We start from the raw sequence: 24,732 nt of genomic DNA on the forward strand, positions 1-24,732 counted from the left end.
TTTGTGTCTGGCTTATTTCACTTGGTACAATATCTTCAAGGTTCATCCATGTTGTAGCGTGTATCAGAATTTCCTTCTTTTTAAAGACTGAGTAGCCGGGCGCGGTGGCTCACGCCTGTAATCCCAGCACTTTGGGAGGCCGAGGCGGGCGGATCACGAGGTCAGGAGATCGAGACCATCCTGGCGAACACGGTGAAACCCCGTCTCTACTAAAAAATACAAAAAACTAGCTGGGCGAGGTAGCGGGCGCCTGTAGTCTCAGCTACTCGGGAGGCTGAGGCAGGAGAATGGCGTAAACCTGGGAGGCGGAGCTTGCAGTGAGCCGAGATCTGGCCACCGCACTCCAGCCTGGGCAACAGAGCGAGACTCCGTCTCAAAAAAAAAAAAAAAAAAAAAAGACCGAGTAATATTCCATTGTATGGATAGACTGCATCTTGCTTATCTGTTCACCTGTGGACAGACATTCATATTGCTTCTGCCTTTTGACTACTATGACTAATACTGCGATGAACACTGGTGTACAGGTATCTTGAGTCCCTGCTTTCAGTTCTTGTGGGATTGGAATTGCTAGCTTATATGGTAATTTTATGTTTAAGTTTTTGAGGAACCACCAAACTGTTTTCCACAGCAGCTGCATCACTTTACATTCCCGCCAGCAATGAACAAAGGTTCTGATTTTGCACATCCTCATCAACACTTGTTATTTTCCATTTTTTGGATCATAGCCATCCTAGTGGGTGTGAAGCGCTATCTTGTGGTTTTTGATTTGCATTTCCTTAATGATTCGTGTTGCAGAGCATCGTTTCATGAGGTTATTGGAATAAGACCTTGCCTTCTAGTGTAGTAGCAGGGATGAGAGCACACAGCAGGTGCCAAATGCACAGCACGGGGTGAAGGGAACATGCACCTGCCCTCAAGGAGCTCACAGCGTGGTGGGGGAGCGTGATTAGGACAGAGACTGAGGCAGGAATGGGCATGTCTTCTTGGGTGGGGAGCCGGGCCGGCTTCTTGGTGCTTCCTGGGGCTGTGGCCTCGAAGCCTGGCTGATTTCACAGAAGCCTCAGAGCCCTCCAGGGACAATGGTAGGAACAGCTCGAATGTCAGGCCCCATTGCTGCCTTCTCAGGCTTCAGTCAGAAGTTCCTTCTCCACAAATAGCCTCCTCCTCCAGCCCCAGGTGTTTATGGCTTCAGTTGATCCCTGGATAGCTGCACGCCCCCACACACATCCTGGCCCCCATTTCCAGGCCACTGGGGATTAGGGTGGGGCAGGGAGGATGGGCCCAGCCTCCTCTCCCTGAGCCCCAACCTGCAGGGGTGCAATATGGTGCTTGCTTGCTCCACCGAGGCCTACAGTGAACCAAAGATGTCCTCTTGCGCTTCCACCCGCTCTTTGGTGGGGAGGCTTGTGCCCTCAGATCCTCAGTCCTTTTCAAGTTTGAAAGCTAATAGCATGCACTATAACAGGGCTTCGTTAACAATGTTAACAATACTCGCTGACCTTGCTGGCCCTCTGCTGAGTGGCGGGTGTTTTACTTACTCCATGCCATTTAATAGTTTATGGCCTGGGGGGTGGGCTGCCATGGAGAGAGGGGACTCGGCGCAGAGGAAATGAGATACAGAAATGACCTAGCCCAGGCAGGATTGTGCAGCTGGGGTAACGATTTTGGTGGTGCTATGTGACGGCAGGGTGTGTATGAGGCTGGGTGTGGGGCTAGGAGAAAGCAGAGATTCCTCGTGGACGGACGCTGCCTGGGGAATGCTCCATCCTCAGCCTTTGGGCCACAGCTCCTGTTTCTCCATGGGCAGCCTTCGCCCCTGGTGGGGTGGGGCCATGGGTGTGAGCTGTGTGAGCTGGGGGCTGCTGGACACATGTCCTCTGACAGATGGGCCACAGTCTGGTAGGGTTGTCCTTCCCAGCCCCACCCAGGCCTGCCCTGGGGTTGGCCGAGGCCACCTGCCACATTGCAATGCGCAGCTGCCCGACTGGCCTCCTCCTTCCCCGGCCTGTGTTCTCAGCCACCAGAGGGAGAGGGCCTGCGGTTATGCAGCTAGGGGCAGAGCTGGGACAAGGACAAGCCTTCCCACCGCCACCACCTCGGCTGAGTGCCTTACAAGTTTCTCACTGCCATGGCCCTTTGCTGGTCTTCACTCTGGTTCCCACGCTCTGCCTGTAGGCCCACGCTCCCTACTCCCTTCCGCGCCTGCCCCTGACTCTGGGAGCCTCCTGGTGTCTACATGATCCAGGGTACGTTGGCTCCCATCAGCTCTGGGTACCACTGTCCGTGAGTGGTGGGCAGGACCTCAGGTCCAAATAGTCAGATCTCCCTCCAGGACCTTACTTCATGCAAAGACTTAGGAATTGGGGGATTGATCGAAAGGGGAGGAGCAGCATCATCTCTTGCAGAGGAAGCTCAGCCCTGTTGGGGGAACACATCCTAGGGGGAAAGAGCCAGCAAGGAGGAGTCTCAAAGCATTGGGGACAGCCTTGGAAAACACCTTCTCGTGGTGCCTGGGACACTAGCAAGCCATGAGACGATAAATAAGTCATTTCCCCTCTCTGGGCTTCCGTTTCATCTTCATCAGGCTAAACAGGACCTCTAGAGTCATGTGGTCCAGCCCTGCTTCTAAGAGAAGTGACCTCCAATTCCCTGTTCATTTGGAGTGGTACCGTGCAGTAGTCACAGATGGGCACTGGCACCAGACTACGTGGACCCGAATCTCAGCCACCTGCTTGCCTGTGACCCTGAGGACATTTCTCAACCTTGCTGTTTCCCTGTCCGTGGTGGATGACAGCACCACCCTCATGGAGCTGTTGTGAGGATCGAAAGGGTGAATGCAGATAAGCTGTCACAGGATACATATCCATGTCCGCACAGATACTGGTACTGAGGAGGTGTGCGGCAAGCGTTCATTGTCATTAACGTTGTCACTGGAGTCACAGGCCACAGCAGCTCCCTCTGTGTGTAAAGCCTGGATTAGATGCCAGCTGGCCTGGAGGCAGTGAAATGGCTGCGCTGACCTCTAGAGCACCCCTGGTGGCAGGAAGGAAGCTACCTGTTCCCCTTGGCTGAAACACCCACAGACACCCACAGACACCCCACACTTCACTCCCCCACAGGGCGTTCTCCACTGCCGGCATCACCCCTGACCAGCACAACGAGGCTGGAGGGTCTGAGATGAGCCAGCAAGGGAGAGGAAGTGGAAGCTCCCCAGACAGCCAGGGGAAAAACACAACTTTAACAGATACAAACCTGGAGGACAGTGTGCCGAGTGAAATATACCAGACCCGGAAGGACAAATGCCCGGAGGGCTCACTCAGGTGGAATCTAAAACAGCGGAGCTCAAAGCGGAGAGTAGAAAGGTGGTTACTGGAGGCTCCGGCGGGCGCGACGGGGAGGTGTTGGTCAAAGGATACAGTTTCAGTTAGATGGGGAAATGTTTTTGGTTTTTAGTTTTTGTTTTTCCGTTTTGTTTGTTTGTTTGTTTTAGACAGGGTGTTTCTCTCCCAGGCAGAAGTGCAGTGGTGTGATCACAGCTCACTGCAGCCTCAATCCCCTGGACTCAAGTGACCCTCCTGCCGCAGCGTCCTGAGTGGCTGGGACTACAGGCATGTGCCACCACGCCTGGCTAATTTTTTTTTATTATTATTATTATTATTATTATTATTTTTTTTTTTTTGAGACGGAGTCTTGCTCTGTCGCCCAGGCTGGAGTGCAGTGGCCGGATCTCAGCTCACTGCAAGCTCCGCCTCCCGGGTTTTCGCCATTCTCCTGCCTCAGCCTCCCGAGTAGCTGGGACTACAGGCGCCCGCCACCTCGCCCGGCTAGTTTTTTTTTTTGTATTTTTTAGTAGAGACGGGGTTTCACTGTGTTAGCCAGGATGGTCTCCATCTCCTGACCTCGTGATCCGCCCGTCTCGGCCTCCCAAAGTGCTGGGATTACAGGCTTGAGCCACCGCGCCCGGCCCCATTTTTATTATTTTTTTATTTTTATTTTTATTTTTTATTTTTTTTTGACAGAGTCTCGCTCTGTCACCCAGCCTGGAGTGCAGTGGCGCGATCTCGGCTCACTGCAAGCTCCACCTCCCGTGTTCACACCGTTCTCCCACCTCAGCCTCCCGAGTAGCTGGGACTACAGGTGCCCGCCACCTCGCCCGGCTAATTTTTTCGTATTTTTAGTAGAGACGGGGTTTCACTGTGTTAGCCAGGATGGTCTTGATCTTCTGACGTTGTGATCCGCCCGCCTCGACCTCCCAAAGTACTGGGATTACAGGCGTGAGCCACCGTGCCTGGCCTTATTTTTATTTTTTTGCAGAGATGGGGTGGGGTCTCACTATGTTGCCCAGGCTGATCTTGAATTCCTGGGCTTGGGCGATCTTCCTGCCTCGGCCTCCCAAAGGGCTGGGATTATAGGTGTGAGTCATGATGCCCAGTCAAGGAGGAATGTTTTTGGAGACCTATTGCCCAGCATGGTGACTACAGCGAATAATAATGTATTGCATTTTTCAAAAGTGCTAAGAAAGTAAATTTCATGTTCTCATCATGAAAAATGATAAGTATTTGAAATGATGGACATGCTAATTAGTTTGATTTAATCATTCCACATTATATAAATATATCATAACATCACTTTGTACCCCCAGATATACAGGTTGAGCATCCCAAATCTGAAAATCCAAAATCTGAAATACTCCAAAGTTTGAAACTTTTTGAGTGCTGATGGATTTTAGGATTAGAAATGCTCGACTGGTAAGTATATAATGCAAGTAGCCCCCAAATTTGAAAAAACCCCAGATCTGAAACACTTCTTGTTCTAAGCATGTTAGATAAGGGCTAGTCAACCAGTATGTACAGTTTTAAAAAGAAAGAAAAGCCAGGTGTGGTGGCTCATACCTGTAATCCCAGCACTTCGGGAGGCCGAGGCAGGCAGATCACCTGAGAGGTCAGGAGTTCGAGACCAGCCTGACCGACATGGAGAAACTCCGTCTCTACTAAAAATACAAAATTAGCCGGGTATGGTGGCGCATGCTTGTAATCCCAGCTACTTGGGAGGCTGAGGCAGGAGAATCCCTTGAACCCGGGAGGCAGAGGTTGTGGTGTAAGCCAAGACTGCACTATTGCACTCCAGCCTGGGCAGCAGAGTGAAACTCCGTCTCAAAAAAAAAAAAAAAAAGATAAAAATAGAAAGAAAAAAATACAAAAACGAGCTGGGTGTGGTGGCTCATGCCTATAATCCCAGCACTTTGGGAGGCTGAGGTGGGCAGATTACTTGAGGTAAGGGGTTCGAGACCAGCCTGGCTAATATGGTGAAACCCTGTCTCTACTAAAAATACAAAAATTAGCCAGGCGTGGAGGTGTGTGCCTGTAATCCCAGCTACTTGGGAGGCTGAGGTGGGAGAATCACTGGAACCCGGGAGACGGAGGTTGCGGTGAGCCAAGATCACACCAAGTACATTCCAGCCTGGGCAACAGCGAGACTCCATCTCAGAAAAACGAAACAAAAAAGAAGACGGCTGAGCCTGCGTTAGACCCCTTGGTGTGGCTCCTGTCCTGCCCGCTTCCTAGCCTCTTGCCCAGGGCTAAGATGGCTTTTCTAGCAGCAGAGCCCTGGAACCTTGTGGCAGAAGGTGAAGGTAGTTGTGGGGCGGTGGGCAGGGGTTCCTTGCAGAGGCTGAGTCCTCTGTGATGTTTGGGGTGAGGGTCTCAGCTGATGGGGGCCAAGGTCTCCCTACTGCTGCTCACTACAGGCTGCAGAGGAAGCAGCACTGTTACGGGGCAGTCCTGCCTGATGAGAGGAGGTTCCATTAACTAAGCATCCTGGCTAGACCAGGCCTCGGGCCACATTCAAGCCCCTGGGCCAAAAGTCACACCTGGACAGTTAGTCTTAGCTCTGCTGTGGGGATCTGGTGCAATTCTCTGGCAAATAGGTATCGTTACCTGCCCATTGCAGGGAGGAGGTGGATTTACTGTGAAGCTAATGAGGTTTACACGTTAGGACCCGGCACTTCCATGGGCCCCTTCCAAGTCCCTAAACTTAACGTTTGCTTCATTGAAGTAGAACTGACATACAACAGACTGTACATGCTTAAAGTGGACAGTTTGACACATTTTGACAGATGGAGGCACCTGTGAAGCCATCACCACCATCAAGATAATGAATATGTCCATTGCCCCCAAAAGTTTTTAACCTAATTTTGTATTTTTGTTTTTTTTTTTTTTGAGACGGAGTCTCGCTCTGTCACACAGGCTGGAGTGCAGTGGCCGGATCTCAGCTCACTGCAAGCTCCGCCTCCCGGGTTTATGCCATTCTCCTGCCTCAGCCTCCCGAGTAGCTGGGACTACAGGCGCCGCCACCTCGCCCGGCTAGTTTTTTGTGTTTTTTTAGTAGAGACGGGGTTTCACTGTGTTAGCCAGGATGGTCTCCATCTCCTGACCTCATGATCCGCCCGTCTCAGCCTCCCAAAGTGCTGAGATTACAGGCTTGAGCCACCGCGCCCAGCCTCCCAATTTCTAAATGTCTTAGTCTTCACAAAAGTCTGGGTTTGCTCAGGTGCAGAAAAGTTCAATGAGACCAGGACAGGATGGCGCTTTGAAAGTTACGTCAGACTAATCAGAAGTATAAGGTTATTTGTGTGTATTTAACTCACTCCTTTGTCTGAGAAGACTAAAACAGTTACAGGACATCTGACCAGCATCTTAGCATTCATTCCCTTGTCATTCAGGCAGCAAGTATTTATTGAGCACCTACAGTATGCAGGCAGTTTTCTAGGTGTTGGGTATAAAAAAGTGAATAAATAGACCAAAAATCCCTATTCACATGGACTGTGGTTCTGATGGGGGTGGGGGCACAGACGGTACTCAAATAAGTTAGATTATGTGTTATGCTAGAAGGTGCTGTGGAGAAAAGGAAAGGCGGTGGGTGCCAGGGTGGGCAGGTAGGAGTACGACTTCAGCCCTCGGTGGGGTGGTCAGGGAAGAGAGGCCCCCGAGGGGTGCAGGTGGTGTGGGACTCTGCGGCCGAGTGTTCCCTGGAGGAGAAACAGGAAGCACAAGGACCTTGGTGGGGCAGGTGTGGGCCTGGCGCATTGCAGGACAGTAGGAGGTTTAGGATGGAGCAGGTAGACTACATCAGAGAGGTGACTGAACTGGGGTGGCCAGATCCTGCAGGGGTTTCCATGCCGTTGTAAGGACTTGGACACCATTAGTCTGGGGCAGATGGAAGCCGTTGGAGGGCTTCTGAATTTCAATAGGGTCGCTGCAGCTGCTGTGTTGAGCAGATTGGGAGTAGGGAATACACATGGACGGTGATGATCCTAATGCAAGCCAGAGATGACGGGAACTTGGACCCTGGAAGGTGCGGTACTGCACAGTGGCCGAATGAATTCTAGATATGTTTTGGGAGTCACACCAGACTCGTTCATTCGTTCAACGAGTAGGTGCCAGGTACTGGAGATGCAGACTTGAACGGATGCATAATCTTTTCCTCTGAGCTGTTGAGAGTCTAACAAGGAAAGACAGACACAGACAACCGATGAGCACATGATAACCTGTGTGCAAGGCACGGGCCGGAGGAGCAACCAAGAACTGTATCCCAGATAGTCTGCCATCCCCATTGCTCCTGCTACACCATCACCCACTTCACAGCTCTTGGGAACTTCTTCCTCCCTCATGCTCTTCCTTGCTTGCAGACTGCTCTCTGAACTGGGTTACTTACTTGGGCCTAGAGCATGTTCATTTTACAGAAAAGGAAACTGAGCCACAGAGTGTTCTCACTGAGCCAGCGTTGAGGTCTGTTTCCTACATATGTAGAAATTTGGAAAAATCTGCAGGAAAAACCTAAAAGGAACTAGATTCAAGAAGAGAAGGCTGGCCGGGCACGGTGGCTCAGGCCTGTAATCCCAGCACTTTGGGAGGCCAACGCGGGCAGATCACGAAGTCAGGAGATCCAGACCATCCTGGCTAACACGGTGAAACCCCGTCTCCACTAAAAATACAAAAAATTAGCCGAGCGTGGTGGCAGGCGCCTGTAGTCCCAGCTACTTGGAAGGCTGAGGCAGGAGAATGGCGTGAACCCAGGAGGCAGAGCTTGCAGTGAGCCGAGACCGCACCACTGCACTCCAGCCTGGGTGACAGAGCGAGACTCCGTCTCTTAAAAAAAAAAAAAAAAAGAAAAAGAAGAGAAGACTGAGTGAAGGTCCTTAAAGGGAAGAAACTTACCGTGCTCCCAAAACTCATTTGTGGAGCTGCCAGGCTCTAGTCTGGCTCACCAGCTGGCAGGTCTGTGGCCCTAGTTCATTCACCTACTGGTGATGACTTACACCCAAGATGCTGCACGGGTGACTTTAGTTAGACCTAGGGTAGAACTGTCAACGGTTCACTGGACTGCCAAAGCCTTTCCCTAGAACGCTTTGAGAGGAGACATCTTGTGGACTCAGGGTTTTAGGTGCAGAACAGCCCACAGACAATGTCCCCAGACTCCGATTCTCCCCTCCCTCCTTCCTCTGACAGGCAAACCTTTTCTGGCAGACAGTACCTCTGGAGAGTAGCCTCTTAATTTGGCCTTGGCATTGGGGAAAGGTCAGCTGGGGGGTCAGCTTGGCCTTGGCCGTGCATTCTGGTTACAACCCAGGTGGCAGGCAGCCCACTCCCCTCCCCTCCCCCACCATCAGCAGCTGCCTCCCGTGGACGGCCGCAGTTCCTCCAGGCTCCGCAGGACAGACGGGCTGGCAGCTGCTCCCTCTGATCCCCGCACTCAAGCCCTCTTGCTCTGCCTCTCCTCACCCAATGCTTTTCTGTATGGTCTAACGCTACCCAGGGGTCAAGGGCCACCCAAGGGCTTGCCTGACCACGCAGCCCGAACTGGCCCCTGGTTCTGTGAACAGGCCCCTGTCCGTAGCACCCATGGATCCCATTGTGTGGGCACATGCCACTCCTGAACTAGGTGACGCTTTGAAATGAAGAACCCGTTTCCATCATCTTTTTCTTTTTCTTTTTTTTTTTTTTTTTTTGAGACGGAGTCTCGCTGTGTCTCCCAGGCTGGACTGCAGTGGCGCGACCTCAGCTCACTGCAAGCTCCGCCTCCCGAGTTTACGCCATTCTCCTGCCTCAGCCTCCCCAATAGCTGGGACTACAGATGCCTGCCACCTCGCCCGGCTAGTTTTTTGTATTTTTAGTAGAGACGGGTTTTCACCGTGTTAGCCAGGATGGTCTCGATCTCCTGACCTCGTGATCCACCTGCCTTGGCCTCCCAAAGTGCTGGGATTACAGGCGTGAGCCACCGCGCCCGGCCTCCATCATCTTTTTCAATACTGGAAGCCATGGACGCTCTTTGGGGTTTTCCAGGATGCTTCAGGCACAGCGGCAGTCCCTCGGGGGCTGGGCCCAGGGGAGCGCTCAGCCTTCCTTGTTGAGGGCTCTGAGTCCGCCATGGGGCCGCACATGTGCATTGACTGGCTTTTCTTTATGAGCGAACAGGCTCAGGCCTCCTCTCCGGGTCGCTAAGTGTCTCCAGCAGTTGCACCCCCCATGCCTGCTGCTGCCTGCAGACAGGACAAGAAGTCTGGACGCTCCTACTCGTTTACAGAGGCGGAGGGCACGGTGGCAGTCACACAGGGCAAGGCCGAGGGCCTGGAGCCTCCCAAGTGTGAAGAAGGCCCCAGGAGAAAGTGTGGGGAGAGGGGAGGAGGTGGCCAGCGCTGTGGAACGGTGCTGGGGGTCAAGGGAAGCTCTGGAACTTCCTTAGGCTGTGTGTGGTTGGTGGCCATGGGCCCTGTTAACCTTGTTCGCAGGTGTCAGTCCCCACAGTGAGGCCTTGTCTTCCTCTTGCTGCTGGGAGATCCCTGTGATCCAGAGAGGGAACCCACAGAATCCTCACCCCACAGATCCGCTTAGGATGGGCAGAGAGGGAGCGTAGGGCTCCTCCCCTGCAGAAGGTGCCCCACACCCCCCTCGCTGCTTCCAGCCTTTTGTCCTCTCTGCTGAGAGGCTGCTGGTGTCTCTGCAGGTCGGAACGAGCTGATCGCCCGCTACATCAAGCTCCGGACAGGGAAGACCCGCACCAGGAAGCAGGTGGGCCTCAAGAGACGGGTAGGGGTCCCAGGGGTGGTACCCCAGCACCAGCCTGCTCCCAAGGTGAGCCAGGCCCTCCCAGGACCAGACGTAGGCTTTCAAGGGGTGGCAGCTCTGGATGAGTTATCTTTGTTAGGCGTGTCACGGGTGGTCCAGTTTTCTTTTTCTTTTTTTCTTCCTGAGACGGGGTTTCACTCGTGTTGCCCAGACTGGAGTTCAATGACGTGATCTCAGCTCACCGCAACCTCCGCCTCATGGGTTCAAGCCATTCTCCTGCCTCAGCCTCCCGAATAGCTGGGGTTATAGTCACCCGCCACAACGCCCAGCTAATTTTTTGTATTTTTAGTAGAGATGGGGTTTCACCATGTTGGCCAGGATGGTCTGGAATTCCTGACCTCATGTAATCCACCCACCTCGGCCTCCCAAAGTGGTGGGATTACAGGCGTGGGATTACATGCCTGGCTGGGTGGTTCAGTTTTCTTGGGGTCCCTGCTGTCATCACTTAGGAGGAAACTCCTTCCCTCTCTGGAGAGTCAACAGCCCCCTCTTATCCTTCTCCAGGACACCAGGACAGACAGTAAAACATTGGCACTACTTTTTTTTTTTTTTTTTTTCTTTTTTGAGACAGAGTCCCGCTCTGTTGCCCAGGCTGGAGTACAGTGATGCAATCTCCACTCACTGCAACCTCCGCCTCCTGGGTTCAAGCAATTCTCCTACCTCAGTATTCCAAGTAGCTGGGATTACAGGAATGTGCCACCACACCCAGCTAATTTTTGTGGTTTTAGTAGAAATGGAGTTTCACTGTGTTGGCCAGGCTGGTCTCGAACTCCTGACCTCAAGTGATCCACCTGCCTTGGCCTCCCAAAGTGCTGGGATTACAGGTGTGAGCCACTGCTCCCTGCCGGCACTGCGCTTTTGAAATATTGCCAGTTTCTGTGCTTCTGGATTAGCTGGGCAAGGCAGGACTGAGGGCCGACTAGTTGACCCTTTCATTCATTCGGTCCACAGATGTGGATCGAGGGTGGTGGAGGGCGAGGGTCGGGAAGCCAGAAGCCAGGCTGGGGAACACAGGTTGTTGGGAGGTAGAGACAGGAGCCCTCTCTCCCTGCTACAGGTTTCCAGCCACATCCAGGTGCTGGCTCGTCGCAAAGCTCGCGAGATCCAGGCCAAGCTAAAGGTAAGGAAACTGCAGTGTTGGGGGCTGGAGGGGCCAGGAGTGGTGGCTTTCTCCAGCAGTATGCCTTCCCTTTGGGGTCAGGGCGTGGCTGCTGGTGTGCGAGTCGGTGTGCTTCTCTCTGTTGAGGAAAGCCAGGTTGGGCCTGTAACCTGTCTCCCATCCGCACAAGAGGGCCAAGTGGTGGGCGCCTGGCTCCCCACACCCTGGGAGCTACAGGCCAGGCTCCTGCTGGGATCCCCCCTCGCTGGCTCCTGCTTAGAGGGGCTCACATGGCTCAGAGCAGCCGGATCACCCGCCAGCCCTGATTTCTTGAGGGCGCCTTAGCGCCCTCAACCAGAGCATGTAGAGCAGCAGGGGCATGGGGGGCGCCTGCTGTGGGGGTGGGGGTGGCGTTTATGGTGTTGTGGGAGCTGGGGAATTCCTTCCTGCTTCCTGCCCTGTGGGACTGGGGGTTCCTTCCCTTCCCTGGGTCAGCCCCGTCTTGCAGGGCCCCTGCTCATAGGTGACAGCTCTGGGGGGCCTGATGTTGCAGCATTCCCCTCGGGGTAGTCCTGCTCCCCACAGGAGTCAGGCCTCTGGGACCTTGGAACCAGGGGCCTTTGGGTGAACACTAGGGGGGTGTGAGCTCTCCATCAGGGAGATGATGACTACAGAGCCTGCACAGCCAGTTGGTGGGAAGAGCTGACATTTGAGGCATTAAGTCTAGACCATTTATAAACATTTTTATTGATGTATTTTTAGAGACAGGATCTCCGTCACCCACGCTGAGTGCAGTGACGCAATCATAGCTCACGGCCGCGTTGACCTCATAAACTCCAACCATCCTCCCACCTCAGCCTCCTTAGTATCTGGGACCACAGGCAAGTGCCACTGCACGGCCGTTTTTTTCTATTTTTTTATAGAGACGGAGTCTCCCTGTTTTGCCTGAGAGGTCCGTAAACCTTTGGGCTCAAGAGATCCTCTTGCCTTGGCCTCTCAAAGTGCTGAAATTATAGGCATGAGTCACTGGGACTGGCCTGCAAACATTTTTTTTTTAAAGCAATGTAGCCCCTTTTCTTTTTTTCTCCCAACAAAATATCACACTGATGTGTTATCAGAGGAGCTGTTCTGGTCAAATCTAGGTTGGCAAGGCTCCTCTCCTCCCCTGAATCCTTTCCTACCTCATGACACTTGAACTCTAGGGGACCTCAGAACCCAGTTTAAAAGCTACTGGGAGGTCAGGCATAATGGCTCATGCCTGTAAGCACTTTGGGAAGCCAAGGTGGGCGGATCACTTGAGGTCAGGAGTTCGAGACCAGCCTGGCCAACATGGTGAAACCCTGTCTCTACTAAAAATATAAAAACTAGCCAGGTGTGGTGGCACACACCTGTAATTCCAGCTACTGGGGAGGCTAAGGTAGGAGAATCGCTTGAACCTGGGAAGCGGAGGTTGCAGTGAGCCAAGATAGTGCCACTGCACTCCAGCCTGGGCAACAGAGTGAGATTCCATCTCAAAAAAAGCCACTGGGCTAGCTGGGCACGCACGCCTGTAATCCCAGCTACTTGGAGGTTGAGGCCAGGAGGTGGAGTCTGCAGTGAGCTGTGACTGCACCTGTGACTGGCCACTTCAGCCTGGGCAACATCGTGAGACCCCATCTCTAAAAATATTTTTTATATTAAAGAGAAGCCACTGAATTAGATGACCTTGAAGGTCCCGTCTGGCCCTGGCAGTTCATGATCCTGACACAGGAATCTCAGAATGAGTGGGTGGGAACCACAGACCTTTCTGCCTCCTAGGAAGCCACACCCCACTGCCCACTCAGTTCCATTCCTCCTGCCATCAGCCCAGCTGTTCCCCAAGCCCCACAACTGTGGCCTGGCACCTCGCTCCTTTTTCCCTGGGACAGCTGACTGGCCCTCAGCTGTTGCTCCCTGCCTCTCAGCCTGGCTCGTGTACCCTGGAAGCACCCACAGCCTAGCCCTGCTCCCTGTTTCCCCTCTTTTGTCCGCCTCTGACTCACCGGGACCCCGCAGATGACCACGGTGAATAGACTTCCCACTGCTGCGTTTAGGGCAACCCCTTGGGGGCCAGCTGTGAGGCCCAAATTTGCCTCAGGGAATTGTATTCATCCTTGTCCACAGGTTCTGACTTGGGGCCCAAGGACAGCCTTCAGTGGATGGCTGGACAGACACCAAGGGGAGCCATAAACTCCTTAAAATATGCAAATTTTCATGTATATGTGAGTTTCCTTGGAGAGATAGCTGTGAGGATTTTGTCATATCCTCAAAGAATCTAGAACCCAAAGTTACTAAGCTCTGGGTTAGAGAGTGATCCAGTAGAAATCCCTGAGTGAGAGGCTGGGTCGTAGACCTGGCTCTGCCCCATGGTCGTGGGTACTTGGGCAAAGTCACTGGGACCTCCTGGAGCTCTGTTCAGTTTCCTCATCTGTAAAGTGACAGACGAGCAAGGTGATATCCAAGTGCCCCTCCCGGCCCCAGTTAGTGGCTCCCTGGCTCCATTGCCCGGCCACTGCTGTCACTCCCCATCAGGTCCTTCCCACTTCCTCCTGACCCCTGCCCTACCCTGCTCAGGCTGTGGTTTCCTGAGCCCCAGCCGTTTGTTTAGATCGAGTATCCAGGAAGGCAGGCACTGAGCAGGTGCAGCCCCGGCCTCGTGATGCAGTTAAGTGCCGAGGTCTGCGGGCTCGCGGGGGTGCGCCTGTCAAGTCCCTCATGCCCTCCTGCGGGGAGAGGCCGGGGGCTGGGCTGGGCATTTTCCTCCTGAAAACTGCAAGTGTCCCTGGATGAGACACACCCTTAGACTTACTAGTTAGCTCCCTCTTTGGTTATCAGAGACAACCTCTGAGAGCAAAGCCCAAGTTTGGCCCCAAAAGGACAGTGGGGAGGAGGCCAGGAAGGACCAGGGACAAACCTCATCTGTTTCACTGCTTTGTCCACGTTGACAATGACCTACTGCTCAGAACGGTTCCCCACTCCCCACCGCCCTCTACAATGCGTCTCCCCGGACCCCTTCATTTGCACGGCCCCCTGTGTGCCAATCTGGACCAAGCTCACCTGGCCACCCTCACCACTCTCAGCACCCTAGTCACCCGAATTCTCGGAGCCTCAGTTTCTTCATCTTAAAGATCCTACTAGTCCTGCCAGTCTCACGGGATGCATTGAGGTCGTGTTCTTGTGAACCTTCTGTGGGCTGCCTCATGCCACATGGGTGAAATGGTCACCTTGAGAGGCTGAGTGGAAGGGCCTGCTGTGTTCTGGCTCCACACCTGCACGGCACCAGGACAGCAGGGGAGCACTAAGCCTCTCTGAGCCTCCAGGCTGTGGTGCTGCGCACCTCATGGAGCTGCAGTGTGGACCGTGTGGAGGCATCCCTCGGAAGAGCTTGTAAGGTGCAAGGCTCGCCATTGCTTCTCAACTTCTGTTTTTACTTTATTTTTTAGAGACTCCCACTCTGTCGCCCAGGCTGGAGTGCATTAGTGCTGTCACAGCTTACTGCAGCCTCGACCTCCTGGGCTGAGGTGATCCTCCTGCCTCAGCCTCCCAAGTAGTTGGGAGGTTCTCAACCTTTGTGTCACTTAAGGGAGATCCGGATCTACCAAGTTAATTATTATTAGTTATTCAATAATGGTTTTTTTTTTTTTTTTTTTTGAGACGGAGTCTCGCTCTGTCGCCCAGGCTGGAGTGCAGTGGCCGGATCTCAGCTCACTGCAAGCTCCGCCTCCCGGGTTTACAGCATTCTCCTGCCTCAGCCTCCCGAGTAGCTGGGACTACAGGCGCCCACCACCTCGCCCGGCTAGTTTTTTTTTTGTATTTTTTAGTAGAGACGGGGTTTCACCGGGTTAGCCAGGATGGTCTCGATCTCCTGACTTCGTGATCCGCCCGTCTCGGCCTCCCAAAGTGCTGGGATTACAGGCTTGAGCCACCGCGCCCGGCCTCAATAATGGTTTTATCTTTCTCATTAAAAAAAAATTCATGGCTGGGGGCAGTCGCTCATGCCTATAATCCCAGCACTGGGCAGTCGAGGCGGGAGGATCACCTGAAGCCAGGAGTTTGAGACCAGCCTGGGCTAATGAGATGCTGTCTGAAAAAAAATAATAATCATAAAGATATTTATTTATGTATTTATTTAGACAGATTCTTGGTCTGTTTCCCAGGCTGGAGTGCAGTGGTGCAGTCGCAGCTCACTGCAGTCCCTGTTTCCCAGGTTTAAGCTATCCTCCCACCTCAGCTCCTTGAGTAGCTTGGCCAAAGGCACACACCACCAGACCTGGCTAAGTTTTGTATTTTTTGTAGAGACAGGTTTCGCCAAGTTGCCCAGGCTGGCCTTGAACTCCTGGGCTCAGGCAATCTACCAGCCTCAGCCTCTTCAGGTGCTGGGATAACAGGCATGAGCCACCGCTTCCGGCCAGATACCAAATTTCTAATCAGAGCTCCTGAGTGGACTCAGTCGAGCCATTTAGCCCTGATAAAGCTGCAGACAGTGAATGGTACTTGCTGTTCCGGCCTCTGTGTGTGTGGTCTTTTAGGATAATCCCTGCTGGGTACAGTAACGCGTGCCTGTGGTCCCAGCTACTCAGGAGGCTGGGATGGGCAGATCATTGGAGCCCAGGAGTTTGAAGCTGTCGTGAGCCACAATTGTGCAGTACTCCAGCCTGTGTGACACAGCGAGACCCTGTCTCTGAAAAAAAAAAAAAAAAAAAAAAAAAAGACACAATTTCCATTAGGCTTCTTGCAGTAGGGAATGTTGTGTCATTGGTTTTGAAGACCTTTGGAATTCAGGCACTCAGGATGGAAACCACTGGCTTATACAAATATAACAAACTATTACTATTGTTACCCGTGCCATCCACGTGGCTTTCCTTGTGTGCTCATTTGTTCCGGGCCTATTCAGGGTGAACCCATCCTCTGGGGTCTTAGAGCCTTTGGAGGGCAGACAGTGGGTATTTACCTTCTGATACGTGAAAGATGGGTGAGTCCCAGGTGCCTGCAGTGCCCAGGGAGATCCTTAGGGAGGACCGAGGCAGGTAGGGCCACAGGAGATGGTCTCTTGCCTCCAGACAGCCCGTGTGGCCAGGGATGATGCTTCCTGTGCACTTGAGTCGGGATCCAGCAGATTTTTTTTTTTTTTTTTTTTTTTTTTTTTTTTTTTGAGACGGAGTCTCGCTCTGTCGCCCAGGCTGGAGTGCAGTGGCCAGATCTCAGCTCACTGCAAGCTCCGCCTCCCGGGTTTACGCCATTCTCCTGCCTCAGCCTCCGGAGTAGCTGGGACTACAGGCGCCCGCCACCTCGCCCGGCTAGTTTTTTGTATTTTTAGTAGAGACGGGGTTTCACCGTGTTAGCCAGGATGGTCTCGATCTCCTGACCTCATGATCCGCCCGTCTCGGCCTCCCACAGTGCTGGGATTACAGGCTTGAGCCACCGCGCCCGGCCCCAGCAGATATTTATGCTTCGTTTTCACAAGACAGGTCCTGAGCTGGGCACCCGTGGTAGAGAGGTGAGCAAAGCATAGAAGACCTTTGTTCTCGAGGTGGCCCTGTCATTAATAAAATGACAGTTCATGTCTCTCTAAGCTCTGAAGAAATAAGCAGGGCAAGTATCATGCCCCTTTGACAGACGAGAAAACTGACCAGAGAAACCAGGTGACCTTCTCAGCTGCAAAACAAGTTAATGGCATGGCACAGACTTAACGCCTGGTCCCCCAGCTCTGGCCACTGGCAGTGAGACAGCTTCCCTGACCCCAGAGCCAGACCCGCCTGGCCTCAGCCTGACTAGTGACCCTGCTGAGGTCCTCCCTTGCAATGTCTCCCCCAGGACCAGGCAGCTAAGGACAAGGCCCTGCAGAGCATGGCTGCCATGTCGTCTGCACAGATCATCTCCGCCACGGCCTTCCACAGTAGCATGGCCCTCGCCCGGGGCCCCGGCCGCCCAGCAGTCTCAGGGGTAAGTGGGCTGCCGAGAGCCGGAGGCCAGGCCAGCCCTCTCCTCCTCCCTCCTCCCTGTTCAGAAGGACCAGAAGCATTGGCCAGCCCAGATTTCTCTCACCTGAGTCCTATTGGCCAGGGCAGTCAGGGAAGGAGGGAACAAGACCAAGGGGTCACACAAGTCCCGGCTTGGCTGATATTGGGATGCCTTTCTTTGGGTCCTCAACAGTGACTGCAGACTTTTCACAAGGGGGAAATGGGAGCTTCCAGGAGCTGACCAACTGGTAGCTCTGCCAAGTTGGCCCAATTTACAGATGAGGAAGCTGAAGCCAAGGTGGCTGAGCTGAAGCCTGAGACCAGCATGTCCCTGGGCAGCCCTTGCCATGCAGCCTCATTCCTGCCCTCTTGCCAGGTGGAGAGCTGGTGCCTAAGAACAAACCCCTGGTCAGATTTTAAATTTCCCAGCCATGACCATGTTGGCCACACTCTCAGAATGATCCAGAAAAGCCCCTTTTCAGAGCTGTCTCCTCGGAGTGGTTTCTTGGCTCCAGGGACTAAATGAGTCTTCAGAGCACCTGCAGCACCACCCTAGGCACGTGGGGAAGGGGCAGTGCCAGGCCACAGCAGTTTCCAAAGTGTGTCCCAGAGAGCACTCGTCCATCCGCATGTCAAACAGATGGGACACAGTGGTGCTGTGGGTACGTTCGGGACCCTTGGCACTAAGTGGGTTCTTGGCACTGGGACTTTTCCGAGCCTTAGGTCTGCACTGTGACTCTGCAGGGGGTTGCCCTGTGCAGTGTGGACCACACCGGGATGATTTTCCCATGGAGCCCCTCATCCACAGGGCCTGAGAGCCCCCTGAAACCCACTCTGGGGGTGCTGCTGTGGTCTGTTAGCATTCACTAGCTAGGCGAGGGTGAGGGCTCCAGCCTCTCCTCCCAGTGGAGGCCCTGCCCAGTCCCATCCCCACCCCCATGCCACAGGGCCCTGGGTGCACCTGGGGCCATGCTGATTCCATGCCTTTTGCCTCCTCAGTTTTGGCAAGGAGCTTTGCCAGGCCAAGCCGGAACGTCCCATGAGTGAGTATGGCCTGCTTTCTGCTGCCAGTTGCTCCCTGAACTGAACTTGAACTCATAAACTCATGACATTGAGCCCGGGCCCCAGGGTGTGCTGGGGCTGCTGCTGGGGTCCGCCTTTCAGGATGGCTTTGAGCTCCGGGATTGGGCTCTCCTACTCTCAGGCGTCACTGGGCTCATCTGTGATGTCCACACCCTAGGGTGGTATTTGCCAAAACCCCAGTCTGTCCAGGGTGTAGGCAGGGCCAGAGCTGAGGTCCCCCAGGGGAGGAGGCTGGGAGTCAGATCTCGGGCTGGCCTGGGAGGAGGAAAGGTGGGGGGTGGATTTCTTCATCGGACACGCTGTGTCTGTGACCCACCACGAAACCCAAGGGAGTCGGCAGGGGCGGGAGTAGGAGGCCGAGGCCCATCAGGACCACTGAAATCCAGACCACCAGGACCTACCACACAGAGACCACTGGCCCCAGTGCAGCGATCCGTGGTGGCAGCTTGCCCGAGGCTAACACCTCCCCTCTTCTCTCTCCCGCAGTGTGAAGCCTTTCTCTCAGCAAACCTATGCTGTCCAGCCTCCGCTGCCTCTGCCAGGTGGGTGAGCGCTGCGTGTCCCTTGCCATCCATCGCAGCTGTGCGGCTCCGGCCTCTGGGTCCAGGCCCCTGCACGTCCCTGTTAGATGCTGCCCCATCACGCACTCCGACCACACATCCTGGTCCCTGGCCACACCCCATTCCTTGCCCCCAGCAAGCACACCTCAGCCGTGTGCCAAGCCCCTTCGTGCCCTTCGGGTTGCCTTGTCCCTGTCCCCTCCCAGCTGTGCTCAGGGCTTGTGGGACACATGCCTTCCAAGGGCAGTGCCTGTGCCCGGGTGGCTGCCCCACTTGGCCTACCTTGTTACTGCAGTGTGCCTCGCACACCTGGCTCCTGGGAGGGCTGAGGGGTGTCTAACTCACCAGCCTGGGGCCCCTTCCGAGAAGAGGGACCCTTGTGAAAGAAGACCTGGTGGAGGCAGCCAGCTCTGCCGACAGGAGCCTCCCCCCCCTGCCCTCCCACTGACAGGCTCCGCTCTGTCCTCGCCTCTTTCTCGGGAGGGGCCCTCACCACCTCCCACTCTGTAGGGCAAGACCAGCTCCTCACCCTTAAACTGCCCATTCTGGTGTGGACTCTGCCTGCCCAGCCCCTTGGCTTTCCTGCCACCGAGAGCAGCCCTGCTGCCTCCTGCCCCCAGGTCCTGAAGGCGGCTTTCTCTCGTTCACACATCCAAACAAAGTCACAGCGTCGGGTCCCATCCACCCTCTGTCTCGTGGCAGTCCTCTCCTGTCCATGCTGACCCTGTCTTCACTCCAGGCCTGCTGGCTTTTGCCTGCGTTCCTGCAGCAGCCTCTTCACCGGCTCCCTGTCCCGTCTCACCTCCTCTTGTCACCCTGTCACTCACCAGAGCTTCAGTCTCATAGTGTTGCTTCCAGGCTTATGGTGCCTTCCTGGCCCCCTGTTGCCTTCAGGACATGATCTAAACTACAGTAGGACTGGAGTAGCTTCATCTGTTAGCAGCGCTGGATGGAGAGCCTCTTCTGGGCCAGGCCCTGTTCTGGGAGCTGGGGAGACACCTGTGACGCACACAGGAAATGTCCCCGTCTCTCCGGGGCGATGCCACATTGTAATAGTTGATTCCTCTGGTTATCTCCCCCACGGGAACAGAAGTTGCTCGACGGCAGGAACTGAACAGTGCCTGTTCTGGAAGCCGTGGTCCTGCAGGACCCCAGTTGCCCTCCAGCATCCAGTCTTACTGGGCAGTTCCATGCAGAGTCTTGAGTGGCCTGAGTTGTACCAGGCGAGCCCCTCTCCACCAGAGAGGCTCCGGGATGCCCAAGCCTTGCACTCTGTCCTCCACCTCTGCTAGGAGGTCCATTTAGGGAGACAGGCAGTCCCCCAGGCAGCACGGGTCTGTCCGAGGAGGCCCGGGGTCCTTGCAGAGGGTGCGGGCAGGGCGGGTGTCCGTGACCAGGTTCCATGTGCCTCTCTCACTTTGTACAGGGTTTGAGTCTCCTGCAGGGCCCGCCCCATCGCCCTCTGCGCCCCCGGCACCCCCGTGGCAGGGCCGCAGCGTGGCCAGCTCCAAGCTCTGGATGTTGGAGTTCTCTGCCTTCCTGGAGCAGCAGCAGGACCCGGACACGGTAGGTCCTGGCCTGTGCCTGGCTGGCTCCCCCGCCACCCCCCTCTGCCTCTGTTTCTGCTTCCAGTGCTCTTGTCCCACTCCACACTGGGGCTTAATTCAAGTTCCTTGTTCCTTTATGGTCTTTCCTTCCGTCCTTCCCCCGACTCCTTTCCTCCTTCACGTCACCCCTCTTCCCTCTTTCCCTCCTCCCTGGCCCAGTGCCTTGTTCCTCCCTCCCTGTCCTGTGTTCCTCCTCCCCTCCTAACCCAACCAATCCTTAGTCCAAGGTTGCTGTGGTCCCAGCCCCACCCCCACACTGTCCCAGCCTTTCCCTGGCTCTGAGAGGCGGACAGGAAGCTGAGGAGTCTCCTGTGTGTCTGCTCCACATCCTACGGGGTGCCAGCCTGTCCCCTTCAGTGTCCAGTGTCCTGGGTGACCAGTGTCACCTGCAAAGGTCAGAGGGGGACCTGGAGGAGGCCAAGGTGACAGGATGCCAGGGCCCTTCTCACTCTGACATCTTCAAACTTCTTTTTTTTTTTTCTTGAGACAGAGACTTGCTCTGTCGCCCAGGCTGGAGTGCAGTGGTGTGATCTCAACTTACTGCAACCTCCGCCTCCTGAGTTCAAGCAATTCTCCTGCCTTAGCCTCCCGAGTAGCTGGGATTATAGGTGCCCGCCACCACATTTGGCTAATTTTTGTATTTTTAGTAGAGACTGGGTTTCACCATGTTGGCCAGGCTGGTCTTGAACTCCTGACCTCAGCTTCCCAAAGTGCTGGGATTACAGGTGTGAGCCACTGCGCCCAGCTCAAACTTCTTTTTAGCTGACGACCCCGTGAACCAAATAGACTCTTAGAAGTCCAGGATGTAAAATAAAATAAGTCTTTTACCATCTCCGTTTCACTCATGGGGAAACTATGGTCCAGAAAGGCCAAGCGGCTTGCGCCGGGTCACGTGGTGGGCATGCAGATCCGGGGCTGTCTGACCGTCTGGCCTGTGCTCCGCCTCCCTCAGACCCACTCTCTCTACAGTACAACAAGCACCTGTTCGTGCACATTGGCCAGTCCAGCCCAAGCTATAGCGACCCCTACCTCGAAGCCGTGGACATCCGCCAAATCTATGACAAATTCCCGGAGAAAAAGGGTGGACTCAAGGAGCTCTTTGAACGGGGACCCTCCAATGCCTTTTTTCTCGTGAAGTTCTGGGTAAGCCTGTGATAAACTCTTCCTTCCTACCACCAGGGCGTCCGTGGTAGTGAGAATGGGGCGAGAGTACCCAGAGTGTGCCCTTGCCACAGTAGAAACTTGGGGAGGTGGCACCAGTGAGAAGGGCAGAGCAAGCCCAGCGTGGCTATGGGGTGGTCAGAGCTGAGCTGAGGAACAGGGCGGTGATCCCAGAGAGCTGGCCTAGTTGAATGAAGCCTTGTCTCGTGGGTAGTGATGGCAGCTAACCCTGGCAAGACGTGGTGCCCTCAGGAGGTGAAGTTCCAGAAAAAGACACAGGGGACCCTACGGGGATGAGTGAAGACACGATGAGGAGCGCCCTTGTCACCCAGGTCTTTGAATGACAAGTCCTGCATGGGTTTCCGGGCCTGGAGCTCGTCCTTCAGTGCTCATGTCCAAGGCATGTTGGGCTGAACAGAGCTTGGAGAAGGGGAGGGAAGTGTTGGATGGGCGAGGCCACCCCAGAAGAAACACCCACCCAACTTCTCAGATAGTTCAGCCCATAGACTTGGCCTCTGCGGCCCTCCCACCTCACCCCTGGGCAGGTGTTTTGTGGGTAGAACCCCCTCCATTAGAAATGTCTTGTCTGAGGCCCAGAGGTACAGTAGCTGCCCTGGGAGCTTAGCTTCCTGCGGGCCCAGTATGTGCAGAAAAGGGGTGCGAGCAGAGAGTCAGACAAATAAGTGCTAATGAAGCCCGCGGTGAGGAAGGACAGGAAATCAGGCTCTGTGACTGAGGCTTGGAATATTCTCAGGTCATGGACTGAGGTTTTGGTGGCTCTGCCTGCATCCCTCTTCCCCACTCCCCTTCAGCTCTCTGCACGCTCTTTTCTTTTCTTTTTTTGAGACGGAGTCTCGTTCTGTCGCCCAGGTTGGAGTGCGGTGGTGCGATCTCGGCTCACTGCAAGCTCCGCCTCCCGGGTTCACGCCATTCTCCTGCCTCAGCCTCCCCAGTAGCTGGGACTACAGGCGCCTGCCGCCACATCCGGCTAATTTTGTTTTGTATTTTTTAGTAGAGACGGGGTTTCACAGTGTTAGCCAGGATGACCTCAATCTCCTGACCTCGTGATCCGCCTGCCTCGGCCTCCCAAAGTGCTGGGATTACAGGCGTGAGCCACCGCGCCCAGCCTTACACGCTCTTTTCAATGCCTCTTGTGCAGAGATTCTTACCATTTATTTGCTCCCAGGCCATTTTCATAATCTGAAAGCTTTACTTTTCCTAGAAAGAGGCGTATTCACACCAAAGTTTATATATACGTTCAGATGGCTTGCCAGCTCCCAGTGAGCAGCCCCCAGCCTGGCTCTCACCCACAGCTGAACTTGGGGGCAGGCTGTCTCCAGAAGGGACAAGTGTTGGAACGGAGACCTAGGGCCCCTGACCTTCAAGACACTTAGTGTTTGCGCTCTGCTAGCAGGGTGGAAGTTGGACCCCAGCCTGAGAGATGGGCACAGCTGTTGGCAGAGATGGGCAAGGCTGTTGCAGCCTGGGAGTGCATGAGTAGTAAAGGCAGAAGGAAGTGGGCTCTGGAGTGAAGTTGAGCCGTAGGTAAAGGTATGAAAGAGGGAATAAGAGGAGACAACTGGAAAAGTGAGTTAGATTCTGGAAGGTCTAGATCATGCTAAAGTTTGAGTTTTAACCTGTTCTGGAATGAAAAATAAGTAATATTTTATTTTACTTGGTCTTCTTTTTAAATTAATGCATGTTTATGGTTAAAATGTTAATACCAGGAGGCTTATTTAACAAAAAAGAATGAAGGGCCAGGCGCAGTGGCTCATGCTTGTAATCCCAGCACTTTGGGAGACTGAGGCGGGCAGATCACAAGGCCAGGAGTTCAAGACCAGCTTGACCAACATGGTGAAACCCCATCTCTACTTAAAAAAAAAAAATTACCCAGGTGTGGTGGCGCACGCCTGTAATCCCAGCTACTCAGGAGGCTGAGGCAGGAGAATCACTTGAACCTGAGAGGCAGAGGTTGCAGTGAGCCAAGATTGTGCCACTGCATTCCAGCCTGGGCAACAGAGTGAGACTCTGTCTCAAAAAAAAAGAATGAAAAGCATCATATTCTTGTCCTACTCCTCCCCACACCCAAATCCCAATCCCCAAAGGTAGTCACTGCAAATTTCAGCTGTTTATTTTGGGCTTTATCTCTTTAGTTCTAAGTAATATGCTTATATTGCTATATCTCGATGCCCGGATTAAGACATTTTATTTTCATTCCACTTTCCCCCCTTATCATCCCAATGTAATAATATCCTATAAGTTATTTAATTTAGCAAAAGTCATAAAACGTTCACATTTTTTGACAATGTAGATTGATCACCAAAGAGCCAAGAACGGGCTGGGTGTGGCGGTTCATCCCTGTGATCCCAACACTTTGGGAACCCAATGTGGGCAGATTACTTCAGTTCAAGACCAGCCTGGGCAACATGATGAAACCCCGTCTCTACAAAAAATACGAAAAGTAGCTGGGCGTGGTGGCATGCGCCTGTGGTGGTCTCAGCTACTTGGGAGGCTGAGGTAGGAGGATTGCTTGAGCCTGGGAGGCAGAGGTTGCAGTGAGCCAAAATCGCACCATTGCATTCCAGCCGGGTGACAGAGCAAGACCCTGCCTCAAAACAAAACAAAACAAAACAAAACAAAACAAAATACAAAGAGTCAAGAAGGGTATCATGATTACATTTTTACTTCTTGTACAACTTTTTTTTCCTGAAAATAAATGGCTATTGCATATTTTTTAATAAGCCTATTCTTAAAATTTTACAGATTGCTCCATCAAAACCACCATATAAAATTAAATTTTTTTTTACCCAAATATTCAGAACTATTAGATAATTTATCCATTTCTCCTTTCTCCTGGAGATCTTCCTCCTGGTTGCCACTGTTCTGCTCCAGTTTGAACGTGTTACTTTTTTTTTTTTTTTTTTTTTGAGCCAGAGTCTCGTTCTGTCGCCCAGGCTGGAGTGCAGTGGCGTGATCTCGGCTCACTGCAACCTCCACCTCCCGGGTTCAAGCACATTCTCCTGCCTCAGCCTCCGAAGTAGCTGGGATTACAGGCACCCGCCATCCTGCCTGGCTAATTTTTGTCTTTCTATAGAGACAGGGTTTCACCATGTTGGCCAG

The 24,732-nt window shown here is 53.8% G+C and overlaps 1 protein-coding gene across 6 annotated transcripts in view; it reads left to right on the forward strand.

Annotated features, from left to right (window-relative positions):
• TEAD4 (TEA domain transcription factor 4) overlaps positions 1-24,732 on the forward strand; it is an 85,693-nt gene that overhangs the window by 46,249 nt on the left and 14,712 nt on the right. For 4 of the 6 annotated variants that reach the window (XM_007967247.3, XM_007967250.2, XM_073020392.1 and 1 more), the window contains 7 exons: positions 10,003-10,067; positions 11,182-11,244; positions 17,056-17,184; positions 18,201-18,244; positions 18,771-18,826; positions 20,271-20,410; positions 21,421-21,594. In XM_007967247.3, coding sequence (XP_007965438.1) covers positions 10,003-10,067; positions 11,182-11,244; positions 17,056-17,184; positions 18,201-18,244; positions 18,771-18,826; positions 20,271-20,410; positions 21,421-21,594 — 671 coding nt within the window. The remainder of the gene's footprint in view (positions 1-10,002; positions 10,068-11,181; positions 11,245-17,055; positions 17,185-18,200; positions 18,245-18,770; positions 18,827-20,270; positions 20,411-21,420; positions 21,595-24,732) is intronic. The other 2 variants (XM_073020390.1, XM_007967251.2) reach the window with 1 other exon arrangement.

Source organism: Chlorocebus sabaeus, chromosome 11, assembly GCF_047675955.1.
Source record: "Chlorocebus sabaeus isolate Y175 chromosome 11, mChlSab1.0.hap1, whole genome shotgun sequence".
NCBI classification, from domain to species: domain Eukaryota; kingdom Metazoa; phylum Chordata; class Mammalia; order Primates; family Cercopithecidae; genus Chlorocebus; species Chlorocebus sabaeus.